Source organism: Bufo gargarizans, chromosome 11 (genome assembly GCF_014858855.1).
Source record: "Bufo gargarizans isolate SCDJY-AF-19 chromosome 11, ASM1485885v1, whole genome shotgun sequence".
In the NCBI taxonomy this organism is placed as follows: Eukaryota; Metazoa; Chordata; class Amphibia; order Anura; family Bufonidae; genus Bufo; species Bufo gargarizans.
Genome location: NC_058090.1, coordinates 18,084,452 through 18,109,353, shown reverse-complemented (window position 1 = coordinate 18,109,353; position 24,902 = coordinate 18,084,452). Strand labels below are relative to the sequence as shown.

The window sequence follows — 24,902 nt, the reverse complement described above, 5'->3', positions numbered from 1 at the left end:
ATCTGAGGAGGGGCAGAGGCTCGGGGGGCACATTATATATACTGTATATATCTGAGGAGGGGCAGAGGCTCGGGAGCACATTATATATACTGCATGTATCTGAGGAGGGGCAGAGGATCGGGGGGCACATTATATATACTGTATATATCTGAGGAGGGGCAGAGGATCGGGGAACACATTATATATACTGTATATATCTGAGGAGGGGCAGAGGATCGGGGAGCACATTATATATACTGTATATATCTGAGGAGGGGCAGAGGCTCGGGGAGCACATTATATATACTGTATATATCTGAGGAGGGGCAGAGGATCGGGGGGCACATTATATATACTGTATATATCTGAGGAGGGGCAGAGGCTCGGGGAGCACATTATATATACTGTATATATCTGAGGAGGGGCAGAGGATCGGGGAGCACATTATATATACTGTATATATCTGAGGAGGGGCAGAGGCTCGGGGGGCACATTGATTATACTGCATGTATCTGAGGAGGGGCAGAGGCTCGGGGGGCACATTATATATACTGTATATATCTGAGGAGGGGCAGAGGCTCGGGGGGCACATTATATATACTGTATATATCTGAGGAGGGGCAGAGGCTCGGGGGGCACATTATATATACTGTATATATCTGAGGAGGGGCAGAGGATCGGGGAGCACATTATATATACTGTATATATCTGAGGAGGGGCAGAGGATCGGGGAGCACATATATACTGTATATATCTGAGGAGGGGCAGAGGATCGGGGAGCACATTATATATACTGTATATATCTGAGGAGGGGCAGAGGCTCGGGGGGCACATTGATTATACTGCATGTATCTGAGGAGGGGCAGAGGCTCGGGGGGCACATATATACTGTATATATCTGAGGAGAGGCAGAGGCTCGGGGAGCACATTATATATACTGTATATATCTGAGGAGGGGCAGAGGATCGGGGGGCACATTATATATACTGTATATATCTGAGGAGGGGCAGAGGCTCGGGGGGCACATTGATTATACTGCATGTATCTGAGGAGGGGCAGAGGCTCGGGGGGCACATTGATTATACTGCATGTATCTGAGGAGGGGCAGAGGCTCGGGGGGCACATTATATATACTGTATATATCTGAGGAGGGGCAGAGGCTCGGGGGGCACATTATATATACTGTATATATCTGAGGAGGGGCAGAGGATCGGGGAGCACATTATATATACTGTATATATCTGAGGAGGGGCAGAGGCTCGGGGGGCACATATATACTGTATATATCTGAGGAGGGGCAGAGGCTCGGGGGCACATTATATATACTGTATATATCTGAGGAGGGGCAGAGGCTCGGGGGGCACATTATATATACTGTATATATCTGAGGAGGGGCAGAGGATCGGGGAGCACATTATATATACTGTATATATCTGAGGAGGGGCAGAGGCTCGGGGGGCACATTATATATACTGTATATATCTGAGGAGGGGCAGAGGATCGGGGAGCACATTATATATACTGTATATATCTGAGGAGGGGCAGAGGCTCGGGGGGCACATTGATTATACTGCATGTATCTGAGGAGGAGGCCACATCGTGTTCTCGTAGCCTCTTTCGTGTATTTACGCTGCACGTCATACAGGGATCATTTACTCGATCTTAATGACTGAGAAGGAACAATCTCTGCACTTCTTAAATGTCAAGAGTGCGTTCAGTAGAAAAGGTTAAGACACTGGAGTGTGGCCCCTGGAGCGCCCCCTCCTCAGCTGTCTGATCAGTGTAGTCTACATGGAAGCATGCCCAGCACAGCAGACACAGAATTCATTCTTCAGCCCATGGACGGCTATAAAGCGTATTGTGGCGGGTAAGGGATAAATGTTAAGACTGGTGGAGGTCTGATTGCTGGGACCCTAACCAATCATGACAAAGGGGGTTTCTGTGGAGTGATGGTCGAGCATTGGCTCTGCCACTGCACTCCATATAGGCGAACGCTGTGCTGCATAAGTCCACAGAGATCAATGAAGCAGCAATGCACATGCTCAATCTGCCACTCTGTTCGTACGTGGGATTCCAAGTTTTATCTAAGTCTGTGCTTGCAGTGAGCAGACCATCAGTCGGCCATGTGAAGCTCCGGCATGTTCCCCGCCATAAGCTAACCACAGACATTCACAGTGACCCCAGCCATTTCAATAGGATGAATTCACTGTGTATGAAAAGGGTCTGACTGCCCCTCGACACCTACTGAGGGGTCACAAGATCATATTGAGGTGGGGCTTTTCTTAAAATAACCTTCCTCATTCAAAAAATAAAAAAATATAAATATATAAATATATATATCACATTATCTTTTTAGCTGCAGACTCATCAGCTCCTGGTCTCCTGTCATCAGGATGGCCGCAGCGCCTCTCAGACTACCTGGGCACACTGTGCGTTTGGTAGCCCAAGACACTTCCTGCTGCTCGTGGATTGGTCAGTACTGCTCATGTGACAATCAGGAAGTGTCCCGGACTACTACCGTTTTGGGTAATCAGTCACATTTTGGGTGTTTGGATGTTATGATCTCCTTATGCACCCTTGTATATGACAAGATGGCAGCTCTTGTGGGGAGGTCTAGAAGTTAGGTTATGTTTGTATTTTCAGGCTTTAAATCTTAATAAAGATTTAAAAAAATAAATAAATATGAAATGTGACAAGCGGTGCAGCCATCTTGGATGAAAGAAGAAGAGGCAGAGAATTAGTGGATGATACCAGGTAGGTGTTCTCATCGCGCCTTATTAGCCTCAAACTAGAGGGTCACTTTAATTTCTTCAGGGATAAGCAGCATGATAGCCACTTATCTCCCCAGCTTATACCCCTAGAGACAAGAATTTCGGGGAGCCGGTCACACCCTTTGGCATATAGGAGCAGGTGATAGAAGTAAAGATTCCTGTTCCGTTAGCCATGCTTCCATGTAGGACCTCTCACGTAGGCTCCACAGGGCTCCCCTCCACGTAGTTTCTGAATCATTAGGACACACCAGTGAAGGCTGACCTACCTGACCGACCGTCCCGCTGGATGTCCACATGATACCACTCGCCATCGTTGGCCTTCTTGCTGGTGGCTTTCACCTTTATTGTCCCTGAGCCCATGTCTAGCAGGAGATAAAGATGGCCATCCAACAACTCAACAGCAAAGAAGTCCACCTTGGTATTCTTCTGACTGCGGATGTCCTTCCTGTCCTGTGGCTTCCCATGTGTGAAAAGGATGAGGCCGTTGGGTTCTGTGGTGCGAAAATCAAAAGATATGGAGCCCATTCGCTTAGTGTTCCACTTGGGCAGGCTGATGAAGGCTTCCGGGCTCTCAAAGCTGATGGGGTCCAGAGTGGCCACGTTCTCACACTTGAAGACCACATCTCCGTAGATCTTCATTTTTGTGTCTCCAATCCTGGCCTGGCGGGAAAGCTCCAGGCGGATATCGTTGTTCTTATAGACAACCTACAGTGTGGAGACATGGCACAAGAGTCAAAATCTCCAGCACCCCCTCAGGTGGCTACCAGGCTGGACAACTATACCTAATCAACGTGTAATGATAAGCTGGACTGGAATCAATTGCGACAAACCCTCCGCTGTAAGAGCAGTTACGTCAGAATACCATTTAAGCCTCTGGGTGTAAACAGGGAATATTCACATTCATTGACATCAAGCTGCAGAGATCTTAAAGAGGGCCTGTCTCCACTCCGGACATGTCTGTTTAAAAAAATAGTTATTTTCTCCATGGACTAAGATGTACCGTTCTTCTCCTATTCCTGCTAGAAGTTTACAGATAAAGGTACAGATGGGCGTTACCAGTTGGGAGTGTGTCGTGCATTATCCAATGAGAGCTGGCAGACTGTGCAGGGACACACCCCCAACTGATAACTCCCAACTGGACTTTTCTTCATAAACTTCTAGCAGGAATAAGAGAAGAACGAAACAACATAGAGGCATAAGAATAGATGCTCCAAAATGGTTATTACATGGGGAATGCAAGCGGTTCCCAAACTAGGCATGTCAGGCGAGGGGACAGGTCCTCTGGAAAAATTGTCAAAAATTACACAGCAAATTCTATTAGTTGAACATTTCCTCATTCTGCAAATCTTTTTTAAGTTGCTATTTTTATTCAGCTGGCCCCATGACACCGGGGGTGAACCGCATGTCCGAGATTACCTTGCACTGTTTTCTCCTTAGACAAAACGGGATTAGATAATTTATTCCTTCACCAGAAAGATGCTTTAAATTAACCCTTAAATACATGCATCCACTCATCAGTGAGTGGGGTCCAAGAGACTAGCACCTACGTATAGATGAATTCATGGACATTGTTCTTATGTGAAGCCTCCTCCCCATTTTCAGAGACAGCCTAGTCTTTCCAGGCCCTGAGAAATGACCTCCTATATTATGTCACTTCCATCTCTGACCAGCAGGTGTCACCACATCAGCACAATCCTGCTGCTCCACACTGAAGTCCAGAAGCGGAGAACCCCTCCAATCACCGACAAAGACGTCTTATCCAGGGTAAAACTACTAACAGGGTGTCTACAAAAGACTCCATTCACTAGAGATCAGCGGTGACATCATGAGAATGCCGCCTATCCTTTCAGTAGAGATCAGCGGTGACATGCTGTTTTTGGGCAGAGTTCCCCCTCCAGAGCGAGGAAGAGCAAGAACAGAAGCACACGAAATACTGCAGGGCGAAAGAAAGAACAGAGCAATAACCCCGCACTGACCTGCAGCATCAAGTAGTCAAGACTCCCCACAATGCACACCCCAACCTCCTGCACCCCAACACTCCAGAATAACCCCAGTCTCCTGCACCCCAATGTCGCAAACTGCTCCAGTACATAGGTCTACAAACACAGGACACAAATTGCTTGTGATCAACATGGTCACTCACCTCCTTCAAGCAACCCATGAAGTTGTTACTGACAGGGGACCCCGGTAAGTCGGCAGTACTGGGGCTGCCCCCGACATAGAAGAAGTCATCTGAGCCCAGCATGGTGTAGTCCTCCTGGGTGTAGCCGGTTGTAGTCAGGATCCCGTCCACTGATATAGTCACCTTATGGGGGAAAAAAGCAACACGACATGACTCTGAGGGGCGCTCTTTGCACAGCAGGGGCGAGATCAAACCCTGGACGTGGTGAAAAAGAATTGGATTAAAACTTTAATTTCATTGCAGTGGTCTGGTCCTGGGTGACCATACACCTCACCCTCCCCAGCTGCTGACACCGGACAGAAGCTGCCAGGACCACCATCCATCCATCAGCTGAGCATTTCATGTTCGACTGGAGAACGTCACCCCCTGAAGAGGAACATGCTGCCAGCACAAATACTTACCGCACCCCACAATGCTGCGAGGGATCTGCCGGTACTCAGGAACCCCTCATCACGACTTAAAGCGGATGAAATGACCAGAAACAGCATGTGACCCCTCAGGGGCATCGTCAGAATATGAAATGCCACGTCCCATATCATGTGGCCAGCGGAAAACACAACCTACGCTTTAAGGTTGTTCTTATAAGGACCCAGAAAGAGGACAAGATGGCCCAATCAGAGGCACATGATGGTGCTGTTCAGGGAGTCCTGTCCCAGGTGACCAAGAACTGCACACAGTGGACTGCTGGGGTCCTGGGCAGGTACAACAGCTGGAAACGTTATTGTCCCCGTACTGGACGTCCCGCATGCAGCAATCTGCCCCAACAAGACATAGGTGCATGTGTTCAGCTGCTCACATTGACCCCAGAGGCACCTGAGCTTACAGGCTTAACCCTGCCCATAGACATTCACAACAACCCAATATGGCACCTCAAACATAGCCCACCAGTCCAACAAGGGCCCCCCCTCCACCAAGTATGAAAATGCCAACAAGCCAACAAAGTCCAGGGGAATAAAGGGTTCATAGGTACAGCAGAAATGAGGTTCTCAGCGTTCCTTTCCCCAATTACTACTAGCCTTCAATCCCAACCAGAGAGAAAGGAAGAGCTGCTCAGCCACGCATGCCTGAAGGTCCTCACCCCCAGGTCTACAGGCCCTCAACCAGCCACCCAGGTGATGACACATGAGGATGAAGATCTGACACGTTAGTCTGTTAGAAAGGGAAAGATGGCGATGGGAAGGCTGGAGTGCTGATCGGCTGTGGAGTCAGGGGGCTCACATAAAATAAGGGTAACGCCAACCCTACCAGTAACCAGGTGTGTCAGTGTGTCTCAATGAAACCAAGATGGAGCCAAATTTGCTCGGGCTTGGCCTTTTAGGGTCCCGGCACATGAAATTGGACTTGTGGTTTATTCCAGGCTGTGCATGGTTTTTACTTCATTTTCTGATATTAATAGATTTCCCTATACGGGAGATTTCCAAATGCAACAAAAAAAAAAAAAAAACCACAATAAAATAAAATAAATAAAAACTCTGGATGCAGTGTTGTAGAAAATACCATCAGAGACTACAAAAAGAACTCCTAATTAACAAAAACGGCAGTACCAAAAAACACTTGTGTCCTGCACTCCATATTCTCTATAGAATTCCAGCGAACATCTAGAACTGGTGTTTTTAAAAACAAACAAAAAAACACACCAAAATAAAAAACTAAAGATGCAAAAGTACAGAAAAACACCACCAAAACTTGTGTGTGAACCTCGCCCTTACAGAAGTCTCCACAACCTGCACTTTAAGGGTACGGCCACATGACAACAATGGTTGCACGACATGGGTCACGGCCGGGATAGCCGTTGGTGATACCATAGAATATAATGGGATCACTGTGCGAGTTGCAAAAACTCAAGCAGTGCTGGATCTTTGAGACTTGCAGAGCGATCCACTCATTTCAACGAGATCTCCGGTACTTCGCTATCCCAGCCGTGACACGTCGTGGACCAGTGTTGTCGTGTGGCCGTACCCTTATTCATGACCACGAGCCAAGACTTAATGTACGCAATATAAAACCCTGAAAACACAAAAAAATTATAAATATATATATATAAATATATATATATATATATATATATATATATATATATATATCACACGCCAACCATCACCAACACTTAAACATAAAAACACTAAAAAATACTCGATCCCTATAAAACCCCAAACTTAAACCCATCCTCAAAACACTAAAAGCCTTAACCCTAAAAACACCAAAAGCTAAAAAGGCCCAGAAACAGCAATGCTGACCAAAAACCACCAACCCTAAAAGAACCAACTAACCTCCTCACCCTAAAACCATTAAAAAGGACAAAATACAAAAAATATTAAAACCACCAGTCCGTAAAACACTGAAAACCCTAAAGATCTAGACACCCTAAAAGCCCACAACCTTTGATGTGAAGAGCATGGTGCAGGACGTCCTCGCTGTGGAGGTGACTGATGAACTATAGCTCCGATTATCAGACTGTGGAGTCGCTTCGGACGCTGCTCTGCAGGGAATTGTTGGTTTATTACATTGTGATTATGTAAGAATAAAGAAGAATGGAGCGAAATTATCACAGAAAAAGGACAGAATGGAGTCACTGGTCCCCGGGATCAGTAATGAGCCGTCAGTGGACAGGATATGGCGTCGGCACTGCTATCCCTCATCATCAGTCGCCAGATGGGAGTTGTGAAGCCCTGGAACATCGGTCACAAACGATTTTAAGTTTTTTGACTTTTATAACGCATCGTGTCAGAAGACATCGCAAACTAACCTCTGGTTAAAAAGTAAAAAAAAATATGCCCTTCCAGCCCTCCGCCAGCACATACACAGAGGGGCACTCCGCAGGCCTGCGCCAGAACTCCAGCCTTCCCAACAACATGGGAACACACAGCATGCAGAGGAGGTAATGGAGCTCATCATGGAGTAGGGGCCCTCCGGACCACTGCCGCTCCACCAGGAGACCGTCAACATGGCCGCAAATAAATAAATAAACAAGGGGCAGTCAAACAAATGGCATGAGGTGTGGGGGGCTCCAGGGGGTGGAGGCGGATGATGGGACTCCGGAAACATGAAAATGGCGGAGGGGTTGTAGGTAATATATCTCTGCCGTGTGGAGGCGCAGAGCCCAGACAGAAGATCGGTTTATTTATTCCATGGCGGACATTGAAGACGTGAAGAAGAGAAGGGAGAACCACACCGCAAATCCAGAGAACTGATTAGACAATAAGAATGATATCTACCAGACAATGTAGTTTGTTTACCATAGCGTGTCCAATGCCTGAGTGCTTTGCGGAAAAGTGGGGGAAAAAAAAGCAAATTGAATAACTGTGAACAGAAGGGTCGTCAAAATAAAAGAACAGAGAGAGGTGGTCATTAGGGTGTTAGTACACTGTGGAGAGGAGCCGTTAGTAGCAATGACACATTACATGAATGGTAAGGGGTTAATCCTTCTCTATCCACGCCACGCACTCATCAGGTGACTCATCCGTCATGGCTTCCCACACGCGTCATACTTACCGTCGTCACAACCGCATACAAACTCTCATCATCCACACAGAAGAGAGTTATCATCTCCCCCGATGCGTCGTGACTCGTTGCAGCGCCGACTGCTGCCAAGGACACATGAGGTGAGCAGGGCCCGGTGTGGGTAACAGTTCTCCTCCACACAACATGTACATAACTTGGTGGTCATTGGGCCCCAGGGCCGGGCCCTAACAAGTGCACACAGCCTGCAGCACACATTCTCTGGTCAGGACTGCACTGACATGGCCTCCAGATCCATCTCATATTCATCTTCCAGCTTCCTACAGATCTCTGCAGATAATGGTGGCACCTGCGCCACCATGATTCTATCTACCCCTTATACAGAGCAGTATGGGGCTCAGGACAGGAGAGACCACTCCGAGGACACTAGAGGTTCAGTAGAACCACAGAGATCCGGATGTTCCTTTACACTAAATTTCTGAACCTGGGGCATAACGCCGAAACGTTTGAGCTTGGCCTAAAACAAGATGGACTCCACACAAGTACGACTAGAGATATAATGGATCAGTACCGCAGGTTCCGGGCCCCTTTCTGTGTGCAGCATATAATGGCCATATAAAGTCCTTGTACCTGCAGTCATCCTAACTTTCCGTAGGTGACCATTTCTGCGACCTCCTTACCTGGCGCAGGTTCCGAGTCACCTTCACGTCATGCCACTCGTTATCGTTGAACTTATCGTTGGCCGGCTCCACAATGGCCTCAAAGGCACCGGAGCCCAGATTGATGACCAGCGAGACGGCTCCGCCCTTCAGCGCCAGGTTGACGTAGTCTGCAGACTTGCCGGTATGCAGGATGAGCCCATTTCTCTGGCGGGTTTTGAAGGACAAGGTAATTTCATCACTGCTGCTTTGGATTGGATTCTGGGACAGGTCGTAACATAAATACTCAGAGCCGCGGAACGTGGCCACGTTCTCCTCTCTTGCTGCAGGGTAAGGAGAAGAGAAGAAATCACAGTTTATTTTATCTGCTGGCAGCAACTATCAGACAGAACAGCACCTCACCGCAATAATGACTGCGTAATAGCCACCACATCATGATGAAGAGAACAACCTGGATCTACACTGGAGGGGCAGGACATGGACGCCCCTCTCGTGCAGAAGCCCAGAGAAAGGAAGAAGTAACACCCGCAAGGATCACGCCACACACACACACACACGTGGTCGCCGCTCATCACTTCTACAGGAAACATACACCAGAACACTCGGTGAAATGGGGATGAGGGACATGAGACTGGAATGACAAAATCTGACACGGTAGCAGGTAAAAACAAGAGGTGCAAAAGTCACCCACCTTCAAGGTTTTAATCACTGGTAAGATAGCTGGGAAATCTCAGCCAGCAATGGAAGGGTTAATCTGCTGCAAGTCTGGAGTAGACATTACTACTACGTGCGATGGAAAGCAGTGCGTCATGCAGGTTATCTCTGCACATCCAAGGGAGTCACAAAGCCAACAATGCCCCACACCCCAGCGCACCGCAACCAGTGGCTCCTGATCTACAAGAGGGCGAGGACCCACACGCATCGGATGAAATGACTACATTCCCGGTCCGGGGTCCAGAGGAATACAGCAGCAAAATCTGTCCACATGCAGATACCTATGGGGAGAATCAGAGGCTCCATTTTGACCTAGTGTCCATATAACCAGAGCTTGCCAATGATGTGTCCAGGTACACACGGGTCTCGCCCGCACTACCATCAGGAGGCACGCACACTGGGCCAAGGTCACAGACATGAAGAGCATACATGTTTCTGTAACCGCGGGCCCCTGTGTCGCGGTGTACGTCTCCTTCTCTGTGGTTAGAGACATTCTGCGTCCTTGTAGCCTGAAGTGTGTGATTACATCCAGTGTCCCACGGGAGAAGTCAGTGGAAATGGAACACTTTAGTCTATTGGCCTCGGAGCGTATAAACATGTAGTCAACCGGCCTGCAGGGAGCGAGGGGAGGGGGCCGCAGAACGCTCACTCAAGAAGCCCCCTCAGGCACTCAACACACAGCAGCTCACGGAGAAATAAATGGAAACACAGGACTGAGAACAGATTCCCCTTCATCGTGGCCTCACTGATAATACAGGGCGGCAGCTCTATGGATCACACCCTCACCCCCCAACACGCAGGATGCAAGCATCACACTTCACACTCATCTCACCACCTTTCACTGAGGACCAGGAATGAGCAGTGATGAAGAGGACCACCGGATGGAAGCTGCTGGTCTATAGCGCACTCTATGGTGGTCAGTGGTCCCATCTCTTGTTCCCCCAGCAGGACCGTCCTGCCTCTCCTTCCCTCCCCCACAGGGACCCTCCTGCCTCTCCTTCCCTCCCCCACAGGGACCCTCCTGCCTCTCCTTCCCTCCCCCACAGGGACCCTCCTGCCTCTCCTTCCCTCCCCCACAGGGACCCTCCTGCCTCTCCTTCCCTCCCCACAGGGACCCTCCTGCCTCTCCTTCCCTCCCCCACAGGGACCCTCCTGCCTCTCCTTCCCTCCCCCACAGGGACCCTCCTGCCTCTCCTTCCCTCCCCCACAGGGACCCTCCTGCCTCTCCTTCCCTCCCCACAGGGACCCTCCTGCCTCTCCTTCCCTCCCCCACAGGGACCCTCCTGCCTCTCCTTCCCTCCCCCACAGGGACCCTCCTGCCTCTCCTTCCCTCCCCCACAGGGACCCTCCTGCCTCTCCTTCCCTCCCCCACAGGGACCCTCCTGCCTCTCCTTCCCTCCCCCACAGGGACCCTCCTGCCTCTCCTTCCCTCCCCCACAGGGACCCTCCTGCCTCTCCTTCCCTCCCCCACAGGGACCCTCCCTCTCCTTCCCTCCCCCACAGGGACCCTACCGCTTCTCCTCTGCCCCAAAGGGACCATCCTGCCTCTCCTTCCCTCCCCCACAGGGACCCTCCTGCCTCTCCTTCCCTCCCCCACAGGGACCCTCCTGCCTCTCCTTCCCTCCCCCACAGGGACCCTCCTGCCTCTCCTTCCCTCCCCCACAGGGACCCTCCTGCCTCTCCTTCCCTCCCCCACAGGGACCCTCCTGCCTCTCCTTCCCTCCCCCACAGGGACCCTCCTGCCTCTCCTTCCCTCCCCCACAGGGACCCTCCTGCCTCTCCTTCCCTCCCCCACAGGGACCCTCCTGCCTCTCCTTCCCTCCCCCACAGGGACCCTCCTGCCTCTCCTTCCCTCCCCCACAGGGACCCTCCTGCCTCTCCTTCCCTCCCCCACAGGGACCCTCCTGCCTCTCCTTCCCTCCCCCACAGGGACCCTCCTGCCTCTCCTTCCCTCCCCCACAGGGACCCTCCTGCCTCTCCTTCCCTCCCCCACAGGGACCCTCCTGCCTCTCCTTCCCTCCCCCACAGGGACCCTCCTGCCTCTCCTTCCCTCCCCCACAGGGACCCTCCTGCCTCTCCTTCCCTCCCCCACAGGGACCCTCCTGCCTCTCCTTCCCTCCCCCACAGGGACCGCCTTGTCTCCTACTTATTAGATCCCAAAAATCTTCTGCCCGTCCCCTGAGGACCACAGTCTGCCTTCCACCCTGCCTCTGCAACTATCCTTACTCCTATAGTTATGGCCCTCTACTGTCCCTCGCCATACATAGATAGGTCACATTCCCTTTAGGTCAGTTGGTTGTTCTGTGACGAGCAGGAGATTTTCGCTCCGTTTTTGGATGGGTACCACGTTCTGCCACTAAGGACACATTTGCTCATGTCTGAACAGCGTCAAGTAAACACTAGGGTTCTGACACCTTCTCAGAGCACAGTGCGAGCAGGAGGCGATCTGTAAGATGCTTTACTACACAATAAAAGACTTGTTGCTCTGTTAAACGTGGCTAATCGAACATGGCTGGGCTTACATTAAGCTCTTCAGCAAATGCACTGGAGAATTGAGCGTTGGAAGGGGCCGGGCACCGAGGCAGAGCGTTGGAAGGGGCCGGGCACCGAGGCAGAGCGTTGGAAGGGGCCGGGCACCGAGGCAGAGCGTTGGAAGGGGCCGGGCACCGAGGCAGAGCGTTGGAAGGGGCCGGGCACCGAGGCAGAGCGTTGGAAGGGGCCGGGCACCGAGGCAGAGCGTTGGAAGGGGCCGGGCACCGAGGCAGAGCGTTGGAAGGGGCCGGGCACCGAGGCAGAGCGTTGGAAGGGGCCGGGCACCGAGGCAGAGCGTTGGAAGGGGCCGGGCACCGAGGCAGAGCGTTGGAAGGGGCCGGGCACCGAGGCAGAGCGTTGGAAGGGGCCGGGCACCGAGGCAGAGCGTTGGAAGGGGCCGGGCACCGAGGCAGAGCGTTGGAAGGGGCCGGGCACCGAGGCAGAGCGTTGGAAGGGGCCGGGCACCGAGGCAGAGCGTTGGAAGGGGCCGGGCACCGAGGCAGAGCGTTGGAAGGGGCCGGGCACCGAGGCAGAGCGTTGGAAGGGGCCGGGCACCGAGGCAGAGCGTTGGAAGGGGCCGGGCACCGAGGCAGAGCGTTGGAAGGGGCCGGGCACCGAGGCAGAGCGTTGGAAGGGGCCGGGCACCGAGGCAGAGCGTTGGAAGGGGCCGGGCACCGAGGCAGAGCGTTGGAAGGGGCCGGGCACCGAGGCAGAGCGTTGGAAGGGGCCGGGCACCGAGGCAGAGCGTTGGAAGGGGCCGGGCACCGAGGCAGAGCGTTGGAAGGGGCCGGGCACCGAGGCAGAGCGTTGGAAGGGGCCGGGCACCGAGGCAGAGCGTTGGAAGGGGCCGGGCACCGAGGCAGAGCGTTGGAAGGGGCCGGGCACCGAGGCAGAGCGTTGGAAGGGGCCGGGCACCGAGGCAGAGCGTTGGAAGGGGCCGGGCACCGAGGCAGAGCGTTGGAAGGGGCCGGGCACCGAGGCAGAGCGTTGGAAGGGGCCGGGCACCGAGGCAGAGCGTTGGAAGGGGCCGGGCACCGAGGGCAGAGCGTTGGAAGGGGCCGGGCACCGAGGCAGAGCGTTGGAAGGGGCCGGGCACCGAGGCAGAGCGTTGGAAGGGGCCGGGCACCGAGGCAGAGCGTTGGAAGGGGCCGGGCACCGAGGCAGAGCGTTGGAAGGGGCCGGGCACCGAGGCAGAGCGTTGGAAGGGGCCGGGCACCGAGGCAGAGCGTTGGAAGGGGCCGGGCACCGAGGCAGAGCGTTGGAAGGGGCCGGGCACCGAGGCAGAGCGTTGGAAGGGGCCGGGCACCGAGGCAGAGCGTTGGAAGGGGCCGGGCACCGAGGCAGAGCGTTGGAAGGGGCCGGGCACCGAGGCAGAGCGTTGGAAGGGGCCGGGCACCGAGGCAGAGCGTTGGAAGGGGCCGGGCACCGAGGCAGAGCGTTGGAAGGGGCCGGGCACCGAGGCAGAGCGTTGGAAGGGGCCGGGCACCGAGGCAGAGCGTTGGAAGGGGCCGGGCACCGAGGCAGAGCGTTGGAAGGGGCCAGGCACCGAGGCAGAGCGTTGGAAGGGGCCAGGCACCGAGGCAGAGCGTTGGAAGGGGCCAGGCACCGAGGCAGAGCGTTGGAAGGGGCCAGGCACCGAGGCAGAGCGTTGGAAGGGGCCAGGCACCGAGGCAGAGCGTTGGAAGGGGCCAGGCACCGAGGCAGAGCGTTGGAAGGGGCCAGGCACCGAGGCAGAGCGTTGGAAGGGGCCGGGCACCGAGGCAGAGCGTTGGAAGGGGCCGGGCACCGAGGCAGAGCGTTGGAAGGGGCCGGGCACCGAGGCAGAGCGTTGGAAGGGGCCGGGCACCGAGGCAGAGCGTTGGAAGGGGCCGTCTGATATTTTGCAGGTCTGGACCTTCTCTATGCAAGAAAATGTCATGTCCAGGATAGAGAGATCTCACCACCTGAGAAAGAGAGAGAGAGAGTCCAGCATCCACAGAGATCTCAACTCCATTTGAAGAGTGTCCAGGATCCAGAGAGATCTCACCTCCTTCTAAAGAGAGAGCATCCAGAATCCAGAGAGAACTCACCTCCTTATAAAGAGAGCATCCAGAATCCAGAGAGAACTCACCTCCTTATAAAGAGAGCATCCAGAATCCAGAGAGATATCACCTTCTTTTATAAAAAGAGAGTGTCCAGGATCTAGAGACCTCACTATCTATAATGGCTCAGGACCGTGGCCAGAATATAATACCTTCTGCACTGCAGAATTCTGGTTTCTAAAATATTTGTCTTTTACACAACAGTTTTGATAAGTGGCTGGGAAAGTGAAGGCGGTCGGCCTGTCCAGCTGATTTAGAGGGGTTCTCCCGTGACGTAGGAAAATGCCAATCAGGCATCATGTAGCACATTGTAGCCCTGTAACTGTAGCAACTTATACCAGAACATATGGCTGCTGAAGGATGGAACGGATCGTGTGTTACCACTTCAGTGAGGTGGACAGAGGAATAAGGAGAAGTACAAGCAGCAGGTGGTGCTGTACTTTTTTGGGGGTAGCTTAGCGGCTATACTAAATGCAATTACAAAAGTATTCAGATCTTGGTGCTGGTTTGAAACTGTAGAATTGTTGGTCTCCATAATGGTGGGGTACAGGGAGATATCAGAGGTCTGATCGCCTGGGATTAGATAAAAGACGGACTAATGAGGCTCAGTGCAAACGAGGCTCGTGCCCCACCATACTGGATGTCTCCCGCCGAAGAGTGTGGTGTGAGCGCCGGCAGATGACCTCTCAGATTTTAACCTCCAATTACCGAAACCCTTCTACCTCAGGAAGCAATCAGATTGGAAGAGAAGCTACTTGAGCTGAGAAGGACGCACTGGCTGAGCACTTCCAGCATCGCCATCCTCGCAGATCTCGCCCATATCATCTGTGTCCTTGACGGTTGGAAAGGGACACATGCAGTTCCACTCGCTGACCAGCAGAGGGGCCCCTGCAGTAAGATTTGCTGAGGGCCGACTGATAAACACAATAACCACAAACCCAAAATAATTCTAAAAATAAATGAAGTGTGGCGCTCCGTACAGCAGCTTCATTGTCAGGGCCGGGGAGCTGCTTAAAGGGACCGCAAGTGTGCAAAGAATGCGTATCGTGTCCCCACAGATATCAGGAGGCTGAACACAGTCCCCTCAGTATAGGCAGAGCTCCTCCACATGCTAACTGCTAGAACCAATTGGGTTACCAGATTCTACCCAAAAGTACGAATAATATGAAAAAGCTGGAGTCGCCTGCAGAGGACGTGCACAGAGATGGGGAGGCAGAAGCCGAACAGAGCCAGGATGGACAGGAGCAGCAGAGGGCGACGGGAAGGATCGGCAGTGGTGTAAGCCCAAGGATCCAGGGCGAGGAGCTCTGAACACGTGGAGCTGCATTCAGGGAGTACTCCGGGGGGCGCTATTATAGAGGCTCTGCTAGGACTGAAGGAAGCTGCTATGGAGAGCGCAGTCCTGCACAGGTGAATGGAAACAACTAGCCATGGGGCCCCCTCTCTCCTAGGGCCCCCAAGGTCAGTCGATGGCATTTACACCCTTGCTTTTAGAAGCGCCGGAGCCGAATATCAGTAATGGTAGAAACAAACTAACAAGAGGGAGTAAAGCTGGGATCAGCAGACAGAGATGACGGCAGCATTACGGAGGAGACGTGGGTGAGGCGGCAGGCTGCGGGCCTCAGTGTCACACCACTAGCCATACAGCAGGGAAGTCCCACTGATAAATTACCTCCACTGTGCTGGCTAGACTGTCAGCTCTTCAGTCCACACTCATGGAAACAAAGAACGCGCAACACTTCGAACCAACTTTACTTGGATAGAAAACCGCATGGTATCCATGGCAGAAAATACGAATAATTGTAATGTGGCGCTAACATATGACACGCGAAGCAAAATGAAACGACGAGTCAACATCGCCAAGCTACGAGACAATAGAGACGAGCGGCCTAGGCTGTCAGTATAGAGGTGCTCCTCTGATAAATGGGGGCACACCGTCATATGAAGAGTATACAAAGCCGTGCTCTACCCCACAACATAAATCAAGGGCGCAGTCCGCCCCGGCGTCCCTGCAGCACGGCAGATAAGAGGGGCCGCCCAGAATCACCACAATAATGATCTCTAATAATGGATCTTCCCTGCACCAGTAATTACACACAGCGGCTGAGCAGGGCGCGCTTACGGATTTTGAGGACGATCTGACGGTCTCGAGTCTATTTCACGGGTCACCGGCTGCCCTGCTGGGGAGTGCAAATCCATACCCATTCTGAGACCCACTGATATTTCGCTCTGCTGCTCCCATCTCCTGCCCCTCACCCAGGAGGTCGTGGACGCAGCATCCGACAGGCCGGACTAGGACGCAATGAGGGGGGGACGGCAGTGACTGGGGTCACAGGAAAAACATCGGCCTTTGCCTTCCTAATGCAACCTATCAGCCTGACCTCCATGACACAGGGTTCCATGTCCAGAAGTCCACATACATAGGAGCCGTGCGGTGGAGATGACCCGGCGTCCCATAGGGGACAGGGACTTTGGGAGCATTTCTCCTCACGTTCTGATGTGAATGGCTCCAGCGCTGCCCGACACATGTTCAGGATAGAAAGTCCAGCTTCCTCCAATAAGACTGAACATACAGAAACACCAGACACTCATCCCGGGGCCCCCAGAGCCGCTCAGGAACCCCCAAACACACTCACCCCAGGGCCCCAGAGCCGCTCAGGAACCCCCAAACACACTCACCCCAGGGCCCCCAGAGCCGCTCAGGAACCCCCAAACACACTCACCCCAGGGCCCCCAGAGCCGCTCAGGAACCCCCAAACACACTCACCCCAGGGCCCCCAGAGCCGCTCAGGAACCCCCAAACACACTCACCCCAGGGCCCCCAGAGCCGCTCAGGAACCCCCAAACACACTCACCCCAGGGCCCCCAGAGCGGCTCAGGAACCCCCAAACACACTCACCCCAGGGCCCCCAGAGCGGCTCCGGAACCCCCAAACACACTCATCCCAGGGCCCCCAGAGCGGCTCCGGAACCCCCAAACACACTCACCCCAGGGCCCCAGCGCCGCTCAGGAACCCCCAACCACACTCACCCCAGGGCCCCCAGAGCCGCTCAGGAACCCCCAAACACACCCATCCAGGGGCCCCAGAGCCGCTCAGGAACCCCCAGACACACTCATCCAGGGGCCCCAGAGCCGCTCAGGAACCCCCAAACACACTCACCCCAGGGCCCCCAGAGCCGCTCAGGAACCCCCAAACACACTCACCCCAGGGCCCCCAGAGCCGCTCAGGAACCCCCAAACACACTCACCCCAGGGCCCCCAGAGCCGCTCAGGAACCCCCAAACACACTCACCCCAGGGCCCCCAGAGCTGCTCAGGAACCCCCAAACACACTCACCCCAGGGTCCCCAGAGCCGCTCAGGAACCCCCAAACACACTCATCCCAGGGCCCCAGAGCGGCTCCAGAACCCCCAAACACTCACCCCAGGGCCCCAGAGCCGCTCAGGAACCCCAAACACACTCACCCCAGGGCCCCAGAGCCGCTCAGGAACCCCCAAACACACTCACCCCAGGGCCCCAGAGCCGCTCAGGAACCCCCAAACACACTCACCCCAGGGCCCCCAGAGCCGCTCAGGAACCCCCAAACACACTCACCCCAGGGCCCCCAGAGCCGCTCAGGAACCCCCAAACACACTCACCCCAGGGCCCCCAGAGCCGCTCAGGAACCCCCAAACACACTCACCCCAGGGCCCCCAGAGCCGCTCAGGAACCCCCAAACACACTCACCCCAGGGCCCCCAGAGCCGCTCAGGAACCCCCAAACACACTCACCCCAGGGCCCCCAGAGCCGCTCAGGAACCCCCAAACACACTCACCCCAGGGCCCCCAGAGCCGCTCAGGAACCCCCAAACACACTCACCCCAGGGCCCCCAGAGCCGCTCAGGAACCCCCAAACACACTCACCCCAGGGCCCCCAGAGCCGCTCAGGAACCCCCAAACACACTCACCCCAGGGCCCCCAGAGCCGCTCAGGAACCCCCAAACACACTCACCCCAGGGCCCCCAGAGCCGCTCAGGAACCCCCAAACACACTCACCCCAGGGCCCCCAGAGCCGCTCAGGAACCCCCAAACACACTCACCCCAGGGCCCCCAGAGCCGCTCAGGAACCCCCAAACACACTCACCCCAGGGCCCCCAGAGCCGCTCAGGAACCCCCAAACACACTCACCCCAGGGCCCCCAGAGCCGCTCAGGAACCCCCAAACACACTCACCCCAGGGCCCCCAGAGCCGCTCAGGAACCCCCAAACACACTCACCCCAGGGCCCCCAGAGCGCTCAGGAACCCCCAAACACACTCACCCCAGGGCCCCCAGAGCTGCTCAGGAACCCCCAAACACACTCACCCCAGGGCCCCCAGAGCTGCTCAGGAACCCCCAAACACACACACCCCAGGGTCCCCAGAGCCGCTCAGGAACCCCCAAACACACTCATCCCAGGGCCCCAGAGCGGCTCCAGAACCCCCAAACACTCACCCCAGGGCCCCAGAGCCGCTCAGGAACCCCCAAACACACTCACCCCAGGGCCCCAGAGCCGCTCAGGAACCCCCAAACACACTCACCCCAGGGCCCCAGAGCCGCTCAGGAACCCCCAAACACACTCACCCCAGGGCCCCAGAGCCGCTCAGGAACCCCCAAACACACTCACCCCAGGGCCCCAGAGCTGCTCCGGATCCTGATGATTCAGGGCAAGTAGCAGATCTATTTTTTTTTTTTACTCCTGACAACCTGCCTGTATATCCTGTCTAAGAGGTTGTCACAGCCCCGCCCCCTGCTGATGACATCGCTGCTCTAACATATATACAGTGCATCTGTAGCTCAGCTTCATGGTCTCCTGACAGGACCCACGAGAGGAGCAGGCTGTGATTTGGGGAATCTCAGCGTGCAGCCATGGCTGCCGGGTCCAGTCACCTGTGTGGACAGAGCGGAGCTGGTTGGAGCGCTTCCCTCCCAGAACAATATTTAGAAATGAGCGACACCTTCACAGCCGCAGAGGGTTAACGCTGATGGGAGCGCGGTGTCATCATAATGACAGAGGATCAATCTGCATTTAAACATTTCCTTTCAGATTCCCAGCTGCAGCATGAAAGGTGCCGCCAGGGTGGGGGCCGCCGCGCTCCGTCCTCCGCTTCCTGCTGCGACCAGACTCTTTATTCTGCTTTGTATAGCGGGAAGCGTCAGCACTTCTGGCAGCTGGGAGAGCGATTTGGTGCAGTTAGCGACAATTTGTTACAATTATGTATATTAATCATAGCTGCTCCTGAAGAAAAGGGGCGAGGAGGGCGTCAGGGAGCGGGAGGAGACACCGCCTGTGTACAGCAATAGAGGCTGCGCTAATCACAGGCAAACGGGGCACCGCCAGGACACAACGCCCTGGAACAGGGATGGACAAGGAACTCAGACCCCTGAAATCAGAGGGAGCCCCGTCTTTGCAGATCTAGGTCATGCCCTGCTTGTTCAGTGTCTGCGCACAGCCTGGCGATACTGGACGTCATCAGTCTGCCATTGATTTGGATGATGATCACGCTCCGTCAGATGGCCCGCTCTATATGCAGCCCCCATACACTTTGATAGAAGGACAGTACAATATGAACACCGTTATTACGGCGCGTGGGGTGCGGAGTCTCTGGGCCCCCACACAGAGTTCACACCCTGCGCTCACCACTAGGGGGTGGCCTGTACATGATTCAGTTTGCTTTTATACAGGGGTCAGGTAGAAATGTTGGATCCAGAACCTGAAAGGGCCTGCTCCTCTGCCAGGCGTCCACTCTCTCCCGGATCACTACAGCCTTCAGTAGGGTCCTGGGGGTCTTCAGAAGACAATGGATATGTGTGGGGTGTGGACACCACGGCACGGCCAGAGTACTGCGACAGCCGACAACCACTTACAGAAGACATTACAGTCACCGCAGGGTGGTCGCCAGCTTTCCCTACAGCTTGACTTCTTTGAATTTCCATTGCCCTCCCTTGATTCTGTTTCCCTACTGTTTATCAGTAACTCTGGAGCATGAACCAGGGTGCTCAGGATGACCAGGGCTATTTCTCCCAATGGATGCATGCCTGACAACCCAGTGGTCACCATCTGTAATAACGATGCCTGGCTAGGACACTGTGCCCAGGTGCGGAGTGGTTACGGAGGGACCTTCTCCAGAACAGATCTCATAAGCAGAAGGGACAGCTCACTGTGTCCACATGGTGAACGAATCCTTTCCTAGAGGAGAGCGGAATAAAGGGAGAAGAGCGGCGAGCGCAGGAGGAGGATCAGCCATGAGTGACACTGTCACAAATGCAAGCTGCTGTGAGAGCACAGAGACATAATAGGGCGTTATTGGCCATTATCTCCGCTGTCACCGGCAGAGTCAATAAGAAGCAGGGAGCGCTCAGCTGCCATTTCCCTGCCGTGTCCCTGTTGCCGTAGCAACCCCCGGGGGACTCTGTGCCAGAGAGAAGAGAGCTCCTCGATGCCACCAGCTCCACGCCCCTAATCAAGCGGTTAATGTGTCGCTAATAAGCACTTAACCACTTGTGAGCAGAGGAATCGCCTCTCCTATAGACGTCCCCATCATCCCGATTACTGTCAGATAAAGTGCACTCCGAAAGTCTTCACACCCTTTCGCTCACATTTTATCTTGTTGCTTGTGACAAAACAAAAAATAAAAAATACCCATCATTCTGCACTCAACCCCCATAAGGAGAAAATTAAAAAATAATATTTTTCCAAATTTATTAAAAAAATAAAGTACATGTGGCCTAGACTTAAGTCTTCAGCCCCGATAACATGGACATCAGTCTTCAGCCACCTGGCTATGATGCTTGATTTGGAAGGACGCTGTCCTGTCTATATCTATATAGGATCTCACAGCTGACAATGCATCAGAGCAAAAACCAAACCGTGAGGAGGAGAGAACTGCCTGTAGAGCTCAGAGACGTCATGTCTGGAGGAGACCAGGCACCGCTCATCTCCTGCCCAATACCATCCCTATAGTGAAGCATGGTGGTGGCAGCACCATGTCTGGAGGAGACCAGGCGCCGCTCATCACCTGCCCAATACCATCCCTACAGAGCATGGTGGTGGCAGCATCATGTCTGGAGGAAACCAAGCACCGCTCATCACCTGCCCAATACTATCCCTACAGAGCATGGTGGGGGCAGCATCATGTCTGGAGGAAACCAGGCGCCGCTCAACTCCTGCCCGATACCATCCCTACAGTGAAGCATAGTGGGGGCAGAATCATGTCTGGAGGAGACCAGGCACCGCTCATCACCTGCCCAATACCATCCCTATAGTGAAGCATGGTGGTGGCAGCATCATGTCTGGAGGAGACCAGGCACCGCTCATCTCCTGCCCAATACCATCCCTATAGTGAAGCATGGTGGTGGCAGCACCATGTCTGGAGGAGACCAGGCGCCACTCATCACCTGCCCAATACCATCCCTACAGAGCATGGTGGTGGCAGCATCATGTCTGGAGGAAACCAAGCACCGCTCATCACCTGCCCAATACTATCCCTACAGAGCATGGTGGTGGCAGCATCATGTCTGGAGGAAACCAAGCACCGCTCATCACCTGCCCAATACCATCCCTATAGTGAAGCATGGTGGGGGCAGCATCATGTCTGGAGGAGACCAGGCGCCGCTCAACTCCTGCCCGATACCCTCCCTACAGTGAAGCATAGTGGGGGCAGAATCATGTCTGCAGGAGACCAGGCGCCGTTCATCACCTGCCCAATACCATCCCTATAGTGAAGCATGGTGGTGGCAGCACCATGTCTGGAGGAGACCAGGCGCCGCTCATCTCCTGCCCAATGCCATCCCTACAGTGAAGCATAGTGATGGCAGCATCATGTCTGGAGGAGACCAGGCGCCGTTCATCACCTGCCCAATACCATCCCTATAGTGAAGCATGGTGGTGGCAGCACCATGTCTGGAGGAGACCAGGCGCCGCTCATCTCCTGCCCAATGCCATCCCTACAGTGAAGCATAGTGATGGCAGCATCATGTCTGGAGGAGACCAGGCGCCATTCATCACCTGCCCAACACCATCACTACAGTGAAGCATGGTGGTGGCAGCGTCATGTAGGAGACCAGGCACCGCTCATCACCTGCCCAACACCAATACTACAGTGAAGCATGGTGGGGGCAGCGTCATGTAGGAGACCAGGCACCGCTCATCACCTGCCCAACACCAATACTACAGTGAAGCATGGTGGGGGCAGCATTATGCTGGGGAACATGGAGACCAGTCAGGGTGGAGGGAAAGCTAAATGGAGCAAACAGAGATTCTCAATGAGAACCTGATCCAGAGCTCTGGACAAGGGATGAGCGAATCGCGCTTCGGACCTTAGATGTGAAGTGGCTTCGCTCAAAACTTCGGATTAATGCTGTATGGAGTTCCGTCTCTGTACACCATTAAAATGTAGGCCTCCAGCTAGGCGAAGTCAGTTATTCCCAAAGTCTCACGAGACTTTGGGAATAACTTCAGTATTTGATTTATAAACTGAAAAAAATAAAAAATAAAAATAATTTTTAAACTAGGATCAGAAGCTCGCTTCGCTCATGCCTGCGCTGGACCTCAGACTGGGCAGAAGGTTCACCTTCCTACAAAACAATGGCCCTAATCACACGGCCAGGACAACACAGGAGCAGCTTAAGGACAACTCTGGGAATGTCCTTGAGGGACCACAACCAGAGCCCTGAACCCAATGGAATATCTCTGGAGAGACCTGAAAATGGCTGTCCACCGACATCCCCCAACCAACCTGACAGCGCACCTGGAAAGGATCTACATACACGGAGGGCAGGGGCCACAGAGGTCATGTACAGATGTACAAGAGACAGAGCCCTGTACCCGCTGCATGGTATGAAGAGTCACCGACAGGAGGACGCAAGACAAGGAAAGGGTCTTTATCTTCTCAGCACTGCTGGCGATTTCCTTGCACCGATGTAGAAACAGCCCTGCGTCCTGCTGACCATAAAAAGCAGACTGAAAATGGCTCACAGGCAGCAATTATCTACAAAGGCAATTTCTATAGCCCTTCCCTGCAGGCAGCCCCTGGCAGACCTGTATACTACCGCACCCCCATCCTTATCTGTTCATGGTTCCTGCAACTCCCCCCAAGCACACAGCCACCGAGCAGCCCACAATGGACGCAGCCGAGGAGACGTCACCCACGAACCATACAGAAAAAGAAGCTGAAGAATCTGCACAGCGCTGGCTTACACACAGGGGGGCACGGGCGCTGGCTTACACAGGGGGGCACGGGCGCTGGCTTACACACAGGGGGGCACGGGCGCTGGCTTACACACAGGGGGGCACGGGCGCTGGCTTACACACAGGGGGGCACGGGCGCTGGCTTACACACAGGGGGGCACGGGCGCTGGCTTACACACAGGGGGGCACGGGCGCTGGCTTACACACAGGGGGGCACGGGCGCTGGCTTACACACAGGGGGGCACGGGCGCTGGCTTACACACAGGGGGGCACGGGCCCTGGGTGGCGAATCCCGGCTGATACACCACACTTGCACACACATGCTCCGTTCTCCTCATCGCCAACAATGGTTCTTCTCCAGGAAGGCGTTAATTTCAGGAGATCTTATCTCACTTGAAAGGCAGTTCTTGTGCAAGGGAGAGAGGGGAAGGATTTCTACGCCAGGGAATAAAACTAAAGAGAAGCCCCCTCTCTCCCAGATACGGCGGCGGAGATAATCTCTTGATGCAGACTCTCACCCTCTGTGCACCACTAATCCAGAGAGATGGAACCACAACCAGTGTGGTGCCAGCCGCAGCAGTAACACACATTTACCCTTCCATGCAAAGACACAAGGAGAAGACATCAGTATCATGCTGTACTCCAGTCACATCCAGAGCTGCAATCACAAACCTGCCCGAGTCGATCAGCACTGCGCTGCCATACTGCGGTTTGCTCTGCTGCTCCCTCATTTAGCGGTGGGTTACCCTGTCCCCTAACGGTTCTTACACTCCTACAACCTACACGGCACACAGCGCATTGCGTCACACCCCAATCGACAGACTGCTCAGATATGAGGACCCCAGTCCACATCATGGCACCCCAACACCCCGCACAATGGCCCACATGTAGCTGCACCTCGTGTTCTCTCTTTAAGGTAATATTACCAATTGCTGCCAGAAGTCAGAGGAGCGTGCGCTGTACACGTCAGTGCGTAGACGTGGGCACGGCCTGCCAGGGGTACACACATTTATGAGCAGAGACCATCTGCACCATGTAGACAATGTATGTGACGGCTGCTCCAGCAGCAGATATACCACACAGGAAGAATACCCCTCACGTGTACACGCAACCGCATCATCGCCAGTCATCAATTATCAGCAGCACACGCATGGAAGGCTACTGTCACACTAGCATTTTTTGTGGATCCATCATGGATCTGCAAAAACGCTTCCATTAAAATACAACCGCCTGCATCCGACATCAACGGATCCAGTTGTATTACGTCTTCTATAGCCATGACTTAAACACCGCTGAAAGTCCGTTTTCTATTGTCCCAGAA

At 54.1% G+C, this 24,902-nt stretch overlaps 1 protein-coding gene across 2 annotated transcripts in view; it reads right to left on the bottom strand.

Annotated features, from left to right (window-relative positions):
• NRXN3 (neurexin 3) overlaps window positions 1-24,902 on the bottom strand; it is a 290,952-nt gene that overhangs the window by 223,109 nt on the left and 42,941 nt on the right. Inside the window, exons 5-8 of one of the 2 annotated variants that reach the window (XM_044271725.1) lie at window positions 9,072-9,373; window positions 8,148-8,192; window positions 4,894-5,055; window positions 3,017-3,455 (exon numbers count right to left, since the gene is read on the bottom strand). In XM_044271725.1, the coding sequence (XP_044127660.1) occupies window positions 3,017-3,455; window positions 4,894-5,055; window positions 8,148-8,192; window positions 9,072-9,373 (948 nt within the window). The remainder of the gene's footprint in view (window positions 1-3,016; window positions 3,456-4,893; window positions 5,056-8,147; window positions 8,193-9,071; window positions 9,374-24,902) is intronic. The other variant, XM_044271724.1, reaches the window with a different exon arrangement.